Source organism: Gouania willdenowi, chromosome 10 (assembly GCF_900634775.1).
Source record: "Gouania willdenowi chromosome 10, fGouWil2.1, whole genome shotgun sequence".
NCBI lineage: Eukaryota > Metazoa > Chordata > Actinopteri > Blenniiformes > Gobiesocidae > Gouania > Gouania willdenowi.
The window spans coordinates 5,797,795-5,818,816 of record NC_041053.1 but is presented as its reverse complement, the minus strand read 5'-3'; the positions used below and the strand labels follow the sequence as shown (position 1 = coordinate 5,818,816).

At 37.7% G+C, this 21,022-nt stretch overlaps 2 protein-coding genes across 3 annotated transcripts in view; both read right to left on the bottom strand.

Moving 5' to 3' along the window:
- ccdc88b (coiled-coil domain containing 88B) overlaps positions 1–6,035 on the bottom strand; it is a 119,079-nt gene extending 113,044 nt beyond the window's left edge. The window contains exon 1 of one of the 2 annotated variants that reach the window (XM_028458722.1): positions 5,874–6,035. In XM_028458722.1, coding sequence (XP_028314523.1) covers positions 5,874–5,933 — 60 coding nt within the window. In that variant the 5' untranslated portion in view covers positions 5,934–6,035. The remainder of the gene's footprint in view (positions 1–5,873) is intronic. The other variant, XM_028458723.1, reaches the window with a different exon arrangement.
- A 1,399-nt stretch (positions 6,036–7,434) lies between these two features.
- rom1b (retinal outer segment membrane protein 1b) lies at positions 7,435–19,146 on the bottom strand. The gene is made up of 7 exons (XM_028460394.1): positions 19,122–19,146; positions 18,820–19,016; positions 17,516–17,668; positions 15,339–15,581; positions 12,651–12,838; positions 11,972–12,218; positions 7,435–7,704 (listed from the first exon to the last, which is right to left on the bottom strand). Exons 3-7 carry the CDS (start codon positions 17,660–17,662, stop codon positions 7,435–7,437), a joined length of 1,095 nt encoding a protein of 364 aa, XP_028316195.1. The 5' UTR covers positions 17,663–17,668; positions 18,820–19,016; positions 19,122–19,146.
- Positions 19,147–21,022: the final 1,876 nt, after the last annotated feature.

The window sequence follows — 21,022 nt, the reverse complement described above, 5'->3', positions numbered from 1 at the left end:
TGTGGGGGGGGGGGGGCTTTAAAGTGGCAGGCAGCCACAGAGGACCACAGCGAAAACTAAAAATGAGTAGATTCATTTTGTCTTCTTCTTGAATAGTACAATATTTTAAAGCTGATATCTGGAGAAATTTATGTTTATGTTTGATTCTTTTGAAATGCAAAAAAAATACCTAACTAGTCTTTTACTGTGGTCATTCATATATTAATGTATATAAGTCCCACCTTCATTCTAAAGACCCCTATACAAATGGAAACAATCGCAGAGTGCGCCCAGCCAATAGGCTTTGACTTCCTGTTTTTGAGACTGTCAATCAAAGTGAATTTGAAACTATGCACTGAAACAAGGCCATGCGTCACAACAGCAAACAGGTAAATATGATTTTGGCTCTTACTTGACCCATAGACCTATATTAATGTGACCCAATGCATGTGCAGAAAAGTAGAGGCGTGGCTTCTGGTAGATTGGTAGGCAGTGGGAGGAAGTGAAGCTGTTGAGGGCGGGACATTGAGACGTCCTCTCAGAAATCAGCTTTAATTGTTTGTTTATTCAGACAATGTTTTTCAGGTTTCAAAACCTTGTCTGAATAAAAGCATCAAAGGAAGACTGGCAGTTGACAGTGGAAACATGTCAGGAGATTAAAAAAACCTTGTCAGAATAAACAAAGCCTTAACGTAACACACTAAAAATGAGGTTTATTCTCATCTGCTTTCAGCACTGTTAGGAAACAGTTATAGGCTCTTGTTTCATTTATTATGGGAGGGTTAAAGGTCTCTCAGTGTATACCAGACCTGCACCATTGCCCTTGTGCACGACACCGATGAGCCAGCTGTATGCATCCTGTTAAAGTGTGATCTTTGACACGATGACTCAAAGTGTTTCCGTCATCCTTTTCACAGGGCCTAGCAGAGCTTTGCTGAGACCTACATACTCATAAAGCCAAGATATAATAGCTAAGATTCAAGCCCTGGATTGGACACTTGGGTCCTTTCTGTGAGGAGTTTGCATGTTCTCCCTGTGCTGCATCCGTCGCCCTGTCCAGGCTGTACCCCCGCCCAATGCCCATTGAGAGCTGGAGATAGGCACCGGCAGACCCCCACAACCCTGAAAAAAGGAACAAGTGGGTCTGAAATTGGATGGATTCTATTTGCAAGTGCTTGGTCTGCGTCTCATTTTTAAAAGCGGAGCCATACTTTCGATTGCTGGTTATCAACCATGTTTACTGAACCTGAATTTGGTACCCAACCCTACTCATATGATCGTATCGGCCAATAAATCCTGATTGTGTAAAGCCTATTCCTGACTACTTCTTTGTCACTCACATTGGGTTAAATCAATGAGGCTGAATGAATCCTTCAAACAGAATGTCTATCTGCAACTCATGCTGCGACTCTGAGCATGAAAGGTAACATTTTCAAAGTGTACTTCTCCAGAAATCAAACTTTTGTGTGCTTCCTACATGTTACTTGTGTAATGAGAGTTCCTCCACTGATGTCACTGGGATTTCAGCAAACCCAGATGCTGGGCGGAAGTGAAAATTATAATAGTTAATTAAATATTACGGACAAACTAAGCCTTGATTGGCACTTTTATTACCAGATATCAGCATGATTTTTCTCATAGGATAAGATGGGGTAACACTTTACTTGGAGTTTTATACATAAAGGCTGACATTACGCTGTCATTATTATGACATGAAGGCTGTCAATAAGTGTCGTTTAAAACCCTAACCCTTAACCCTAACCCCTTACCTTAACCTTAACCATAACCCATACCAGTGAAGTTTGGGATTTGAAAATAATTTATGGCGCCCACTACCAGCCGTCCCACCTGCCCAACCAAGCTCCAGTATCCCTTATATTTTAATATAGATGTACAATAAATCTAAAATACTCACTTATCTACCACTTACTACATACAATTATGTGATTAGAATCTGGTTGGTTGACCTTGATTAACATTGAAATGCTGTGAACATTCCTACTAGGGCTGGTGATATGGACCAAAACTCATATATTAATATATTTTCTCAAAATGTTGATATATGATATAAATCTAGATAATTTTATTAAATAAAGTCTGACCAGAAAGACAATTATGGGTTAAATTTGCTGATGCTAAATGCTACACAGGGACATTTATTAACAAACATCTGATCAATATGTGACACTCATTAATCATCTAACTGAGCTTTACATGTTGTTCTGAGAAGTAAAAGCAGCGACTCCTAAAACTAGTATTTTGATACATAATAAGCTATTATATATACTGTATATATATGAAATATTATAGTTTTCTATGTCGCCAAAATAGAAAACTCGATACATCTTGAATCTCGATATATCGCCCAGCCCTAATAACTGAATTATAAAACAGTCTAAATAAAAACAAATGTGTATATGAAGCACATGTGTTTATTTAATATACTTACAATTTATATACAAGTCAACACATTGCATATTTACTGTTAATTTCACATTGTCTTTAAGTTAGACATTAACGTTTTATTTTCATTATATATTTTATTATAATTTCTCATACTCACTCATGTGGTTCTCTGGTATTCACTAATGACTTATTAGACACATTTATTACAGACTTTACATTATTTAACACTTTATAAACAGTGTATATTTGTGGAGCTTGTGATTGGCTGATTTTTCATGGTGACTTACGTGGTTCCTTCCTCTGTGGTAAACGTTAAAATCTCAGTTATTAATCTAACAGAACGTGTAACTGTGTCACATCCTGATGGTCTTTATGAAGATAAACTCTGTCACATTTTACAAGGTATTTACACCAGTTTTTTCATCGGAACGTCTTCATCCATCATCTCTTTTCTGAGCTGTTTCCGGGTTTGTTGCCGCTGTCGGCACTAATCTCGTGAGAGCTGTCACTCAGGCCATTTCAGGTGGAAGTTCTCGCGAGGCTAGTGACACTGTTCAGTTTAGTTATACATCTTTGAATTATTATTCCATCAAAATACAGAAATATACGCAAAAATAATAATACGGGAAGATGGCGGGAAAGACGGGTAAAATACGGGAGTTTCTCGACCAAAACGGGATACTTGACAGGTATGCCATAACCCTACCCTATCCTATCTAACCCTACTAGATCCTTCCACCCAACCCAAAAAATGCCAACATAGCTCCAAAGTTGTCATAATTTAGTGAAGGACACTTAATGACAGCCTTCATGACACCTTATTCATGCTAATGACAGATAATGACAGCACAATGTCAGCTTTATGTATAAAACTTTAAGTTAAGTGTAACCTAAGATGGTGATAAAAAAAACACAAGATGTTAGAAATGATGCCATAAATACTTAAACTTTCCACAGCAGATCAAAAAGGCTCATCAGTGGCTATAACAGTTGTTTTTTTTTCAAAGAGGTGTGGGAAGTTTGGTATCACCAAAAACACAAAGTAACTTTTACAGCTGTGCCTCTGAAATCCTCTGGAGCAGCTGAAGCATCCACAGAGAGCAGTGAAAACTACTGCAACTCACCTGCATTTACCTCCATCCACAGATCTACAGCTCGTCTACTCCGGTTTACCTCTAATAAAACTGATATGGTTTAATTGTTATGCATATTTTAGAGTTTATTAAAATAATACATAATTATCAGAAACTTTTATGTATTCAAATAGTTTATCTTTTTTAACTCCTCGGTCTGCTCAGCTTTTATTTATTTATTTATTTATTGTTTGTTTTATCTGACGACTTTAATCAGTAGTTTCAATCAACATACAAATGTTTATATCTATATTCATTCCTTTTAAAATGCTTTTTCATACTGATGGATGTTTAATATAGAGCACTGATGCCAGTTTTTCGTTTCGTGTTTTGTGTTGTCTAAATTATTAAAAAGAGAAAGCTGACTTATTCCTACACATATCAATACAGTTGCCATGACCCTGAAATCAAAATATGTGTATATATAATGTTTTTTTTTTTTTTTTAAATTGTATATTTTATATCAGGCATATCAAACCAAAGGTCAAATCCGGCCTGCAGCACAATCCAATGTTGCCTATTTTCCGAAAAACTAAATAACAAAAAACATTGATCTGTTTGTAAACCAAAATGGATGAATACTGTGAACTTTTTTAGTGAATTACGTAAGCTGATAGTGGTTTACATGTGAAAGAGTTAACAATAGGGAATAGAAATATTCACTATGTATTTTTCTTTAAACTACCATGTTTTTATTTTTGGCAGTCAATTGCAATAAATAAAAAAAAGTTATATAATCCTCTACTTAATAATCACATTTTCTGCTTTTTTCACTTTATAGGTTAGCATTTGTATTAAGCTTGCAAAAATAATTTGATTGTACAGGAATATTTATGTATATCCATATAATACATAAAGAAAAAAGCTTGTACTTGACATTGACTCATGTTAGATGAGACTGTGAGGTATTACTAGCACTACAGAGATAGAGTGCATTATGAACGGTGTTTCTGAGAAACAGACAGATCTTGTTTTGAGCAAACCAAAGTTATTAATATGGATTTTATAATAATTAATCACTCAGGGAGCAAAGGCCAGCAGTCCACACACACACAGACAATCAAAACAACACAAGCGTCCAAATGTTTGACCTCAGAGGGGAGAATGAATAAAAACGTGAAAGTGATAACTTTAAAGCTGAAAGTCCTAATGACGAAACTAACTAGGACACGTTTTGGATGGATCTTTGTAAGGAGAACCTTAAACTAGTCCATGACTATGTTCACACTGCAGGTCAATACAATTACTCACACTTACTGTGCCTGAAATAAATAAACCCCAAAATTGTAACCTTCCCCTTGTGTTAGCTTTCTGTTAGCATCTCTTATGAAAACGGGTCAGTTTTGACTGTAAAATATCTGTAATATACACAAAATAATATGATATATCATATAATTTGGTTCTCATCTCTTGGTTACCTTGTTAGGCTTCCTAATCAATTAAAATATTAGTATTAATTTTCCTGTTGTGGGCGTCTGAGCCTTTTTTCTGTCAGTATACCCCTTGATTATTATTTGTTTTAATGGTAAGTTGATCCTGAAGAGAACTGACAGGTAGTGGGAAAAGTTAATATGACACACATTTGATTAATTGTTAAATACATATGTGTAAGGCATAGAACTGTAACATGATTCCCCAGGATTGCGTTTAATACAATTTTAATCAACAGTTTTTGTAGAATTTTTGTGAAATTCCGTAGAATTCCAATTACAAAGTCAATTATCTGAACTCAATTACAATTAAATTATGATTACAACTGAAAGACATTTTTTAAATGAGAATTTCAATTGTAATTATGCTATAATTATAATTAATTATTAATTATGCAATTTCAATTATAATTATGCTATAATTGTAATTAATTATTAATTATGCAATAATTGTAATTAATTATTAATTATGCAATTACAATTATAATTGATCCGAACCCTGGTTGTGGGTTCTAATCCGAGGCTGTACTGGGTTTAGCAGAGATAGGCATGAAGTCCAATGGACAGTGAGTGCAGCATGTCCTTCTGCTGAGTTTAGTGATGCCACGGCAGTGTTTTGAACACATTGTAGGTAACCATGTGTTATTATAAGTCACAAACAGTACAGGAAGTAACACAGGAGGTAAGAGATGGTCATGAAGAGAAGGAAGCAGCAGAAAAGGAGAAGTGAAGTCTGCTTTTCTCTTCACAACAGCTTTTGTTTTTTTTACTGTTTATTCAGCTCCTAATTTAAGTGTGTATATGGAGGAACACAAAGCGGATATTATCAGTAATTCTGTCAGGAATAACGAGGGCTTTGCTGCAGGTGTGACCCAGGCCTCATCTCTGCTCTCTGTGTGTGAGAAGGAGAAATGACATCACGTACCCATTGAACCAAAGCACTCTCCATGAAGTCCTCCATGGTCTCCTTCAGGTGGGTCTCCATCTCTGAGCTGCTGACAGCCTGGGACCAGGTTTACACGTGGAACCAGTCACACATCATTCATGTGAAGGAGTTTAGTTTCTCTCTGGCTCTGTCTTTGTGTCTGCAGCTTCCTCTTTCTGACACTTTGTTTCATTGCAAAACCACAATGTTTAAACACACCCCTCACATGTCACCGTCAACACACACACACACACACACACAAATGCTTCCATGGAGCATTACAGGTTTAAATGCTAACATAACGTTGAGGGCAGATGTGTTAAACTCACTTTTTCAAAGTGTCTATTTGTACGGACAACCCCTGGTGCTAATGGTACAGTTACTGATGTACAAGTACATACAGTAGCGGATTAGGATTAGATTTAGGGTTATGTTATAACCCAATATCACAACGATTTTTAGGGGTTAGGGTTAGGTTTAGTCCTAGTCACATGACCAAAACTGACCAATGACCAATCACGTGACATAAACTGGCCAAACAGGGGCTCTGTGTACGGACAGAATGTCAGATCACACTTTTCACATTCCAAGTGATGTCAAATGAACCCTGTGCATTCCTGCCCTCTAGTGGTAAACAGTTATCTCAGATATGATCTTTAATCAGGAATGACGTCACTTTATTAGTGAATATATGACATTCCACCAAGTGGTCACGCTCACATGTGTATATACAGTATATGCAACAGTATCAGACACCAGCATTAGGGAAATGACCAACAATGTGTAATAGTTTGAATATGCAACATATATAGCAAAATAAAATTGCTTGATAAAGTGTTTTATTTTAGCACTGAGCCATTAAATCAGGTTAGACAACAGGCATGTTTTCACCATACATTCTCTACAAATACAGAAAGGTGTTTGAGTGTGTTGTATGTCAGTGAGCTGTAAAAGTGTCACCAGGCTGAGTGCTGATACTGCCGCTTCAGCAGCTCTGGGATTAATTAAACTGGGATTATCAGATTGTTTCAGAGCTGTCAGAATAGATACGATGACAGCTTTGTCACACACACACACACACACACACACTTAATCCATCTTTTCTTGCTGTACTCATATAACCCAGTGTCAGTTCAAACACGCCTTTATTGTAATTCATGTACAAAAAAAAAAAAAAAAAGCCAACACTACAAAGCAAATTAAAAATGCCTACTTTTAATGAATAACTTCGCCACTGTAAAATATTTCCTATACATTATGTTTCACTTTAGTTGAAACGCTACATCAGTGAGGTGAGTTATACAGCCTATCAATGATGGAACTTGGCATACAGTTATTCACAGATTGAAACAACATTACATATTACATTGAGTGTGCTCACTCCTATATGCAGCAGGCAGCTCTACACATCTGGAGGAAAGATTCCCAGATGTTTACATGCTGATGAGCTCCTCCACAGAGGGAACATTTGCAGGACTCCAGATAAATCCCCTACGTGTTGCCCTGTGTCGGCGTTATGTCCGGGAGCTGTAGCTGTGTCATATTCAACTGATGGTTCCCTCTAGCTGGCAGGTGTGGAGGTCTTGACTGGGGTCTTCTCACCACCGTTCTCTGCATCTGCACCACCACAGGACTCCTCAGCTGCTGCGGCAGCTTCTGGGTTGATCTGTGCAGCCTTCAGCATGGTTAGAACCTTCACTTTGACATCCTCAAAGGTTTCCTTCACTCCTTTCTCCAAGAGGAATCCTTCACTCTCGGCCTCAGGGTCCTCCAGTGCCATGGCTCCCTCCACAGATGTTTGCAGGAACCTCAGGCTCATAATCACAGACATCTGGTCAGAAAACAAACAGTAAATCTGAAATCTGTGTTTACACAGAGTGGTTATATTATCTACATCATCAGGGAAACCAACTTCCTGTCATTAATTAAGATGCATCACTTATTAATAAACACCAGATATGACAGATATAACCACCATTATATCCTTAAACTGGAAAGCAGAGGTGAAAGTAACAGGTTATGGTGAAGCAGCGATTTTAGAAGTGAGGGTGTTCTAAGCGTAGGGTAACCGTCAACTCCCAATTTACTAATAAATGTATTTACTAAAAATATGATAAAGATGTTATTAAGTCAGTGATACTCAACATGTGGCTCTTTATATCTTAATTTTAGTTATTATTCCCCCAGAAAACCTTAAAAGGCGTAAAGTTTTTTCTTTTTACCTTTTTCTTTGGCCATTTTGCAACTTCCTTTGTCCTATTTTTGCCCTGTTTTGTTTTTTCAGATTTAGTTTCCTTTTGCCAATAAATACCCTTTTTTCCATTTTTTTTTTTACACTTTTATATCATTTTTGCCAATTATTTAACCATTTGTTTCCACTTTTCATCCAAACAAGCTACCTTTTGCACAATAAATACCATTTGTTTCCTTTTCCACCTCTTTTTGTTGCACATTTTTGCCCTTTTTCACTAATGTTTGTCACATTTTGCTCATTTAAGCTACCCTTTTGTCATTACATACCACCTGTTTCCTCTTTTTTGTCAATTTATCTTGCCACTCTTGGCTGCTTTTATTTATTACAGATGCCTTTGTGGAAAACAAATTAAGTTCCAATCGTGCAAGATTTGGTCTCTTCCTTTCTAAGTTTATACATGAGATGTTTAGGGAACCGTAGCATGATTTATTACCAAAAATAAACATGGGGGTGGGGGTGAAAGTAACTAGTGACTTTTACTTTGAGTACCATTTAATTGAGCTACTTTTTACTTGTACATGAGTAATTTATGTATGACTCACTTGTACTTGAATTAATAGGATATATCAATACTCTTTACACCTCTTTGTGTAGAAAAGTGCATTGGGCGAAAGCAGTTAAGCCACCATATTAGTGAATTATAACATTTAGATAATCTGTGGTGCATTTTGCTGCTGAAAGTCAGTGTTTTTTTGCTGTGAAAAATCAGGTAATCTGTGATTTTATTGATTATAAAGCACACAGTTTAACATTTGTGAACAGAATTCAAATCAACTAAGAATGCATCATACAAATGCATAAGAACAAACTGGGATGAAGGTGCAAAAGCATTTCACAAAATGTGTTCTGTATAAATACCAGCAAACTGTCAGCAAAATGTTTTGGACTGACTTTGTGCAAATTAATCAGTTTTCTTGTCATAATTATGTAGTGAGGCATATAAATAGAAAACTAATGTATGTTTGTATAGGCTTAGATTGTTATAGACTGTCTTTTACCTCATCATATGCTGTAGGTACCATATATCAGGAATTAAACTACTGTAACTGCTGCTATACTACCAGTATTACTGATAATAATAATAATAATAAATGTTTTGATTATTATTATATAATTAAGTATTAATAGTAGTATGTAGGTAGTATGCTCACTGAACACAAAGGACAGTATTACTGTAAGACATGTTTATTATGTATGTCAATATGAACAAATAACTGTTCCTAGAATATGAAGAAGGAAACCAAACTGATGAAGGGTATAAACAGAGTATTAGACCTAATGTTTTATTAGAAATAGTTAAAGTGAAATTGTACTGTGTGTGTCAGTACAGTAGTATGTTTACAGGTTCAGAGATGACAGTAGCAGTGTATTTGGATTGAAAATATAAATACAGTAATTTTAGATTATGTAAAGCCCAACCACCATTAAAGTGGTTTCTAACATGATTCATCAGCGTTGTTAATAGTAATGTTGTTGTTGTGGTTTCTGTAATTAATTCAATGTTTTGCATTGATTTTGAGTAATTATGTCCAATTATGAAGACCAGAGTAGTGATAATAGAGCAGTGGTATAATAAGGCAGACTAACCACAAACAAAAATAAGTACTTTTTTTAAAATCTTTTCATCAAATACCTATTAATAATAACATATTTAAATTTTCAACTTTTTGTCTTGGAAAACCCTTTTTTTTTTTAGCTAAACTTGTTTACTTTTGATTAAGAAAAAAGCTGCAAATCCTGTGTTACAGAGTTACATTATCATTATTAGTTTTTTTAATAAATGCAGTTCATTCAGAGTAAAAGTGAATAATTCCCATTCTAGTCATTATCTACTATATAGACTTTATAAGACATTATAAGACAGTTATATTCTGCATTATTCTGCACTGACTTTTCCCAGTAAAAGTTTGGCCATTTAAACATCATCCAAAGTCTAGTTACTAGGTTTTATTTTTTATTTCTCCACATTTTGACTACTTCTTCTGCTCTCCATGATGTTAAATCATTTCCTCATCTTGCTCCACGTGTCTTTCTTCAGTGTAAGAGTAATTTTTTTTACCCCATATTTAATTTTGTTTAATTTTACTCATATTTTTCAAAAATCCCTTCAGTGTCCAACGGGGATCACAACAACTTCACATAGACAGTGTTTTTGTGGTCATATTTAAATTCAAGCTAGTTTTATACCTACAACTTTAAAATAATTATAATAATTTAAAACAACAATTAAAAAAAAACCATACTATAAAGTCATTGAATAAGAATTGTTCAATTAAAATCCAAATAGTCAATACGACAATGATAAAGTTGTAATGCCAAAATGCAATTTGTGATGATATACATCATTTATTAATTTATATACTCATTAATTCATTTATCCATGTCATTTTATGTGTATTTTTGGCTGCAGGTTTGTGGCTAACAGCCCAGACTGCTGGTTAAGAGGCAGACAATGTTTGGCTCAGCCTCCTGCTGCATGTGAAGATACGGCTTGTCTGATTGGCTGCAGGGCAGAGAAGTGATGCTCAATTACAGATGTGCACAGCCCTGATTCTCCATTACCCTGAAGATGATGTTCCATCATCCCTGGGTTAGGGGGGACGAACACTTATTCTCAGCAATAAGGTTGTGGCTTGTGGGTTAAAGTCCATGATAATGGATATTAATTATAGATTTTTAATGATTAGCTTTGAAGTAATATCTATGATTGTTTTCAGTAACAGGTCAGCAGCTGCTGCCCCTCCAGCACATTCACAGATCCACTTTGTAGAGTTAGCAAAAAACAATGTGCCATCCTTGTTGTTTCATTTCCTGAGGCCTGCTGTTAGAACTACATCCTCTGGCAATGAACCATAACATGAGCCGCGTGGAGTAGACTTTAAGAATGTGTGCTCCCACAATCCTAAACACATTTAAGTTGATGCAATTTCTCCTGATTTGTGTACAATAGAAAGTTAATGTAAGGCCAATTTTGTGGCTTATTGTCAAAATTCTGTAACATTCATAAAACAAAACATTGGCAAGTCTAAGTAAGGAACAGTAGGTCATGTAAAAGCACTGCTTAGTTCATTTCTTTTTGCCGAGTTAGCATCGGGGGTTGACCCTAACCCTAACATTCCCTTCCCCACAACTAACCCCTCCCCAGATACCCCCAAACCCTACTCTTCCCCAACCCCCTCCTGAACATCTCAATATAAGCACTTTATCTTTTATATCCATTTTTTTTTTTTTTTTACTGGATTTTTCCTCACAGGAAGCTGCAGACCCTTTCTTCTTTTATTAAGTCCTGGACCTGTTTTATTGGAGGTTTTTTCACTTTGTCCCTTTAATTCCTGGTTTTAATTGTGATTTTACTATTTTAAAAGGCAGTTTCTATCTGTACGGTTGTATCAAATATAACGACATTCTATCCATACTCAGCACCCCTATTTGGCCAGTGTAGGTCACGTGATAAGTCAGTCATTGGCCAGTTTAGGTCGAACGACTAAGACTAAACTTTACCCTAAACCTAACCCAAACCCTAAAAATTGTTGTGATATTGGGTTATAACGTAACCCTAACCCAAAAACGCTACGTACGTGTACTTCAGTAACCGTACCATTAGCATTGGAGGTTGTCCGTACGTCAGCCTTACAAATCTGTTATATGGAGGTGGATGGGGTTTCTGTAGCCTGTGTCTTTGAACATGTCTATCCCTACCTAACCCTAACCCTAACGCAACCCCACTGGATTCCACCACAAAAATAGCTCCAAAGGTGTCATAATTTAGCGAAAGACACTTAATGACAGCCTTGGGTATAAAACATTAAGTAAAGTGTTACCACATGGTGTTTCAGTGACTGACCTGTATTAGTATGACTGAGAGCACACCGGGCCCAGTTGAATTCATGAGTTCCATATAGTAGTTAATCAGAGCCTCTCTGCAGCCACGGCTGTACAGGTTGAGCTCCTCTGTTTGGTAGTCGTAATTGAAGTGGGCGCTGTTATCTGTCAGCTGGTTCTGCAGGCATGGCCGAGGGGAGGCGGGGTTACAGCAGCTGAAAGGAACTCCGTCCAACAGGTAGCGGCCATCCACATTACTGCGAACACGACTGCACGGAAAGCAGGGAAATGGGTCAAGATGAGACAAAGAAGGAGACTTCAGGCCACATCACCTCTGCTGGGTGTCATAATGCCAAACCCCTTCTCTTTAATGATTGCTCTTCATTCACTTCATCTTTAACCAACTTGTTTTGTCCAACTCAAATGACAACCTTTCAATCCATTTATGTTGCTTTCCCAGAGTAAAGGCCAGATCTATTTTTAATACTCTCTCTCTCTCTGCCCTTCTCATCAGTCACTCGCCTTCTTTGTTTCCTTTCTATGTAATATTTCATTTGACCTTTGTGGAAGTGAAGTCTACAATTCTGTCACCCACACACACACCTCCAGGTTCTTCTCATCTATTATTTCTCCCACTGCTCCAATGTCTTTCTCCCTCCTTAAGTATATTTTCTGGCTTTCCCTATTAATATTTCACTCACTCTTTAACGTCTTTGGAGGTGAAATCCAGATATCTGTTGCTGACCCACTGGACCTCGAACCAGTCTTTGAAATTGTTGTTTCCACAGCAGCGGAACTCCATCTGCAGGCGGTCTATGGTCTCTTTTTGAAAGCAGCGTCCGGGCACATCAGTGTCCTTGTAGAAGCGGATACCATTCCTGAGGCCCACCTAGAAGAAAAGAAGTGAAGAAGGTTATTGATTGGGAAGTGTTGTGTGTTCACTTTTATCAAAGCTGCATCTTCCAACCAGTTTTTCTAAAGACAAGACGGGTTGGAAGAAAAACTAGGCTCATTACATTTTCCAGGGCAAAAGCCAGACAGAATGCTGAATGCTTACATTGTCAAATAGATGATGTCCGTACGTGTCATATGAGGTGAGCAGGTTTGTTTTCAAAATGACATCACAGTCTCTCAGTGGAGGTTTTAAGTCCTGCCGAAACCCTTTGTGGGCAAAGCATCTGTGTCAGTGAAGGGGGGTTTCAACACAACCTTCGCTATTCCACATTTTATAAAAAAAATTGAGCTCCAAACAGACAAGTTGGATTTTTCTCGCCTTACGAATCATAAGGTGAAAACTCCTCCTCCTGACAATCCTGGCTCCTCCTACCCTATAAGAATGTGAGCTCCTCCCTCTCAACTACCTCACAGGTAAAACAAACATAGCGAAGGCATGTTGATATTACAATTAATATCACAGTTAATATATTTACATTCAGTTTATAGATAACCAGTATCTAGATAAACCGAAGAGCACTCACTATCAGTTCCACTTTTAGTATCCGTTATACCACCTTGTATCACCTTTATGGGACGATCTGACGTGTTTGTGACTCAATGCGATGCAGCGGTTGGACAAAACAATGGACTATCATCTTAGATGGACCGATCCTGTGGTTAGAAAGAGGTGAGGAGAGGGAAGTGACTGTTCATGATTTACTGTTGCTTCAGTGATAAACACACATGCTGAGTGTTTATCACCTACTCATGCATATGCATGAAAGCCCAAAAACAGCCTGTTTTTAGGAGCAGTCTGAAATTGACTTTTTAGAGGGCAAAGACTCCAGAAAACAGGGGAGTTTGTGAAAATAAACCTCAAATACTATGTTGTTGGGGTTCTTAGAACAATTGGAGATTGATGAAAAATAGCCTAATACTGGACCTTTAATCTCAATAAATCAAACTGTATAAAACTATAGAAGAGAGCATTAAACTCCACATTTTTCATTAATCTCTAGTTTTCCAAATGTTACATAATGAAAAAAGTCATCCGTTTTCTAAATAAAAGTAATCCTGTTCAGAAACACTTTTTGTTACACTGAGTGAAATGTTCCGTCCATCCTGAGATTAGTCAATACATTATGTTTTCAGAAAAAGGAACCAAAAGAATCAGACCTCTGTAGAGGCTGTAAAAACTCTGACCAATCCCTGCCTTTTGGTCCGCTTTCATGCTTTCATGACACGTCCTGGCCACGCCCCCATCCGTCTCGCCCTTCTCCTGCATGTATTCATCATGTTACACCGTTCCTGTTACTATTGAGCACGAATGATTCATCTGAAGTCGTGGCACAGTCATACAGGCTCTTGATATGACGTGTCACACATATCCACACACACACACCCACCCACACACACACACGCACACACACAAGCTTAGAATCAAATGCTGCTTCAATCGCCCCAAGGAAATTGTCTAGTTTATGCAATTGTTTAATTTTCATATTCATCAATTCCTGTAGAAAATCCACCTTGCATTTTTAGAAATATATCTTATATACAGTATATCGTATTGTATCATATTATATATAACATACCACTGATTATACACCAGAAAAACATTTGTCACAATGTTTCAGTGAAAATGAACATTTACAGATGGTTAATCTAATACTACAACTTTACAGGGATCCTGTGGATCCTTAAAAGTCTTAAAAGGCATTACATTCATGAATCTAAAAATAGGGCCTAAATTGTCATTAAAATGTCTTAAATCAACGTTTCAAAAGGTCTTAAATTTTAACACACAATAAGTATGATTTTATGATTGTAATTAGTCTCACATTTCAAAATAAATGGTAACATTCTGTTTTGTTTGTTTTTTTTTATGTACAAACAACATGGGAAAATGTAAATTTAACAAAAGCTGCCTTTCCAACAAGATTTTTCTTAATGGTTTTTAATTTTTGATGTTGTTTTATAGATTTCTCGCTCTATTTGATTTTGATTATTTTACTCTGTTTTTTTGTGTATTTTACTGTACTTTTGCGTATTTTTGTGTGTTTACATTGCCGCCAGTTGCACGTCCGCACTAGACAGTAGAAAGAAATTACCCTCACTCTATTTAATTGATGTGACATTTTTCCCCCAATTATGTTTACTGTGAAATTTAATTTCAAAAGGCAATAAAAAGTCTGAAAAAGTCTTTCATTTAGTTTGACTAAAGCTGTAGGAACCCTGCTTTATCAGCAGTATTTAACTCTACTAAGTACTGACTACATCTGTCATATGTATAGATCTTTGTGAGTTTGAATCCTGGAAAGTAAATCAGATTTTAGACGGAGCTCATTGGTGACTAGAGCCCCTGAGGGCCCCTCACATGGTCCATGCGGGCACCGTGTTGGTGACTCCTGTTCCACTATGACTTATTGTTTCACCCACAGACCAATCATCACCTTTAAGGACTCCTCCAGGCGTCCCTGCAGGGCGTAGCTGAGCATCACCACAGCCACCAGTAGAACACAGAGCAGTGTAGCTACAGCAAACCAGGCTAGCATGAAGACTCTCCAGCGAGGAAAGCGGCTTTCGTCCAAAGAGTCCTGGCATATTCGACTGGCGATCCAGTTGGTGCCGATGGATGCCAGGCCCACCATCATCAGGATGTTGGGCACTGCATGGATGTCAGAGTCATCCATCACCTCAGGGACAAAAGGTGGAAGATAAGAGATAAGGTCACTCTGTGTTTTCTATCTCCTCTTTATCACCTAATAATCCTACATTCATACCATCATCTGCTTCAAAATGACCTTGGCAGGTGAAAGATTCAATTAACCGCTAATCATCTGGTTGCAATGACTACATGGGGACATAATGATGAATTAAGTTCATTGCCTCTTTTATAGCAGGTGTTGATTATGAACTGAGGTATTTTCCACATCCTGTCAGCTTCAAGAATCCATTGAAGCTCTTTCGTTGTTTTGAAAATGCCTTTAAATACTTCAGTTCAGACTTTAGCAGTGTCATTATCTCCTAATGTGTAATATCTGTTCAGCTAATGGTCTCAGATTATGGGAAAGAATGATCCTGCTGCAAAGTGGAATTGCTTCTCGTACTGTTCATAATGAAACAGAACATAAATGATGAGAATTACACAACAGCGTATGTAGTTATGCAAAATATAGTTCTAACTGTGATTAACATCAGTTTATATCATTTGAGATTGAATTGAAAACCTATCTTGCTAACGGTTCCAGCAGACATCTCCGTAACCTCCAAAGATGCCCCTCGACGAGCATAAAAGAAAAGACATTATCTCATTCTAGATCAGCAAATATTTGATGGCGTCTGTTCACAGCCTGCAGCTCCCTCTGAATGTCAATTCAAATCTGTGAGCAACTCTACTCCAAAGATCAGGAATGCACCCGAGCAAATGTCATGACTTCACTACAAGCACTAACTGTATAAACAAACAGTTTGAGGTTTAACATAGCGTTTCTTGTTTAGTTAGTTAGCATTCATGATTGTGTGCGTTTTCACTTGCAGGAGCATAGGGCAAGATTAAGGAATAAGACTCCATAGTGACACGACGGCCGTTAGTGTAACTGCAGCCATCAGCGAAGCTGGCACAGAGCGTACATTAACTCTTTAGCACAGCAGCTGATACTGTGACTAGAGAATAGATACCCAACCAAAGCCCAACAGGACCCGACGGTACTCGACGGTTCGGGTTCGGACAGATATTTAAAACTGGTGGTCGTGTTCAGTCACATACAGTATAGTCCTTTGCGTGCAGCGTTCTTCCTTTTCTGCTGCAGCTGCTGAAGTGAGAGCAGGATCAGCGCTGCAGGCAGGAGCATGGAGCAGAGGAGGACAGTTTTGAAACCATCCATTAATGAAACAGACAGATCCACTGTCTCTCTCCCACTGCGCTCGTTTGTGTTTGAGGTTCGCTTGTTACCCATGTGCTGATCTGACGTTGACATTATTAGTCGTTTGTTATTAAAAGCAGTGCTTACCACTAAAACAAATGTAAATATGTCATTTGTATGAGGAAAAAATGAGGTTTTCATTGTTGGGTTGGACTCGGACGAGAAGATGCAGCTCAATCCGCACTCCAACTGTGACACGGTTATGTATTTACTCGCCGTTGATGTGACTGTTTACTACAAGACCTGTGCACATGCCTCTGCATGCACCCGTGGAACCAAACAGTCGTTTGGTTCACCAAGCCACGCTGTCTTCTTTTTCTTTTTCTTCTTTATTTCCAGCAGAGTGGATGCCTCTCCAAGCTGTCGAGAAAGCGCATTAGTGTCATTTGACGTCACGTCTGCAGAACTGCGAAGGAATTTCGGCCCCGGAATTGCAGAACAAAATGGATATAGGGAGAAATGTGTGTGAGCTTGTTCTCTTTGGTTTAGAACGCTTCATCATCCATTGGCATAAAAGACTTAAAATGAATGTTTATTTTTTCACAAATTATGCGCTATGCTCCTTTAAATTTTGTGTGTGTTTGGTTCATTCTCATGGATTAAACATGTTTAAATGACTTGCACTGAAAAAATGAATGTGCAACAACTCACTTCTGTGGTGTGTGTTTGTGTGCGCATGCATGTGTGAGTTTCTTGCTGTATACCTCAGCCCTGCGAAAGAGCTCCATCTTCAGATAAACCCCCAGACAAAAGACGAAGGCCCCACACATGACTGCAGTCCAGGACAGGAGCCACAGACCCTGGGCAAGGCGCACCCGCCTCTGCTGGTTGAACTTTAGCTTCAGCAGCATGGTTCACTACGACAAGGAAGTAAAGGTCAACACATCAGGATATAAGAAGGGTGAGGGGATTTTTTACAATCTATCCAGAGGTGGCCAGCTGCAAGAAAAGAGAGAAAGCCAACACATCAAATAATGGGTTTAGTGTTGTACAGATAGTGCTGCTGGGTTGGTTGGAGTCTATTACATTTTTTAATTACAATTACGTATTCAATTGTCCATGTTCAATTACAACTCAATTAAGATTACGTTGACAAGCATTTTTTTTCTAATTACTATCAAATTACAATTATTTTTCATCTTCAGAAAGTAAATTACAATTACATACTCAATTACTTAAGTTCAATTACAATTACATACTCATTTACTTAAGTTCAATTACAATGAATCCCAATTACTGAGCCTAAAATAAAAAAACCTAATAAAATGTAACCTTCATCTTGTGTTCGCTTTCTGTTAGCATCTCTTATGATAACGGGACCGAAATCAGCTGTAAAATACACTGATAACAAACATCTATCATCACATTTGTTTCTCATCTATTGGTTACTTTGTTAAGCTTCCTAATCAATGAAAATATAGCTTTTATTATTTGTGGTGTGGGCATCTGAGTCTTTTTTGTGTCAGTATATCCCTAAATGTAGAAAAGCTTGATCTGAAACATATATGTTAATAATTGTTCACTACACATGTGTAGAACTGTACATAGAACTCATGGTTCCCCAGTTTAACGTTAAATTATAATTAACAATTTTTCTTGAATTTTTATGACAATTACAATTACAAAGTCAATTATCTAAACTCAATTACAATTGCATTGCGATTACAACATCAACAGAAGTTTAAAATTACAATTGCAATTATAATGAAGCGATAATTGTAACTAAAAATCAATGACCCCAACCCTGGCTGCTGGGTTAGTGATCGTCACATTCCTTTGGCTCCGGGTGAGTTATTAGAGATAATCAGATAAGATCCTTCAGATGATTGTAGTCGACCTCAGAGGATTAATCCAAAAGCTTTTACTTGAAAGGTAACTTCTTCAAAAAAAGGAGCACATATAATGCACTGCACAGTAGACATAAATAATGATTAATTATTGACGAAAAAAATTGAAACCTCTTTTAGTGTTTCTTCAGAAATGACTAGTTTCCATAGTTTGGCCTCACCACAGCAATCTTTCCTTCAAGCTGTAACCTCTGACTTCTTCCTCCTTACGTGGGGTTCTCCTTTGATCTTGACCCTCTGAATGTGTGCGGCGCCCCCTAAAGCGTTGTACCCATGGCTGGAGGACACTGAGAGTGGCTGATGTTCAGAGTTTGGAACCATAATCCCCCATCAGAGTTGTTGGGATCCTATTAGAATCCTGGGGCCAATGGAAAAGCAGGCCAGTGTCTGATCAGCAATCTCATGCTGATGGACACAGTGTGAGTGGGAGGAGCTATTGGTCTATGGTGACAGGTGGCCTTACCTTGATGTCCATCAACCGAGGCCAGGATAGACATCCCACACACGATGGAACTGTTTTAAGAACAGATGTGAGGAACTGGAGTAATGTGAGTTCTGAGTAGGGAGAGTTTGAAACAACAATATGAAAGAACATGCTGTATGTCATTTTATGTTCATCAATGACATTAGTGTGTTGAGGTTTTGTTTGTTCAGACAAGGTTTTTCAGGAATCTTTTTATCTCTTGACATGTTTCGACTGTCAGCTGCAAGTCTTCCTCGGAGGAGTTCTGCTGATTGCCTTTGATAGTTCCTTTGAAGTTTCACTTGACTTACGTGTGAGCGAGATTCATTTTTTCTTTTTATTGAATAGTATGATTAGTAGAGGTTTTGTTTATTCATATAAGTTTTTTAGGATTTTTTTAATCTCCTGACGTTTGTTCCTCATGGAACTATTACATGGAAGTCAAGTGAAACATCAAAGGAACCATCAAAAGCGATCAGCAGAACCCTGGCAGAAGACTGGCGGTTGACAGTAGAAACATTTCCTGAAAAACCTTGTCTGAATAAACAAAAGCTCAACTTAACATATTATTCAATAAGATGACAAAATGAATCTCGCTGGAACTGTGACATTAGTGTCTTTCTCAGTTTAACTTGAACCTAACAAAGTATTGTTACTACTTCAGGCAGCTCTCAAACAGTCTTTCAAGGTAACCCATGTCACACCTGGGCAGTGTAAAAATATCATTATATATTGATACATAAACTAAAGGCCTGAAAGATAGAAAAACAAAAGTTTTCTTATGATGATATAAAAAATTGTGACACAATGTGTGCTTGAAACTGAATTGCAGAATAATTCATTCATATATTAATCTTCTAACCTTCCTTTTCAGAGTCACAAGGGTTTCTGCTCTAGCCTATCTCCAGTCTATTGTAGGGCGTTCCAAATGAAGGGCTGAAAAACTAATGGAAGTTTTTTGGGGGGGTGTTCAAATGAAAACATAACTTTATATTTTGTGATGAGTGCCTTGAGATTACTTGTTTTATTGTGAGCCATATAAATAAAATTGAATTGATTTCTATAAATTAAAAAAAAACAACTGCAGTTAAGTTTTTACAGTGTATTTTATCTTAACAAAGTGAGAGTAAAGCACATAAGGGTGTGCCTCTCAAGGATTATCAGTACAATGCGGTGTAGAGGGTTGGATCAACAGGATTAAACTGTTATGACAGGTATTTGTGACCAACTGAAGACATTCTCACAGCAGCTCTTATAGCATTAGATCAGCTCAAGCTCATTGTCTCCTCACACTGTCCACAAACACTGTTGAATTAAGCTGAATCTGGACAGAAATATGTCTGGCCTCACTGATTTATACAATTAAATTCACAAATTTGAAACATAGAGGTTGCGTCTGGGCTGTGGTGGTCTAGCCGTTACGAAGGCAGGCTTGTAATCAAAGGGTCACTGGTTTGAATCTCACCTGGGCCATCACTGTGGGATGTTGAGCAAGTCCCTTAGAGCTGCAGTATGTAGAATCATGAGACGCTACATGCTCCCTATCCCTTCCTGAACGAAACTCACTGGTCTTCTTGTGAGCACTTGCGCGATCGCACACACTGTGGAATTGTTTGCGACTGTTTTTTCATAGAGACTAGTGACAAATGTTGGGACTTTATCTTGTGTTCTTGGAGAGTTTTCTGATGTCTTAGAGACATGAAAGCATGAATAACTCGCTGTTGTAAGGACAGTAACTAGAGGCTGACTGCTCTTCCTCACACACAAGCAGCCATACTGCAGCAAGTCCAGCTTATCAGAGCAGACAGACACTCCACACTGAAAGCGGATTGTGCGCAGTTCGTTGCACATACCAAGTCAGAGGAACCCCGGCGGAGTTTGTTCCTCCCAAACACATTTGT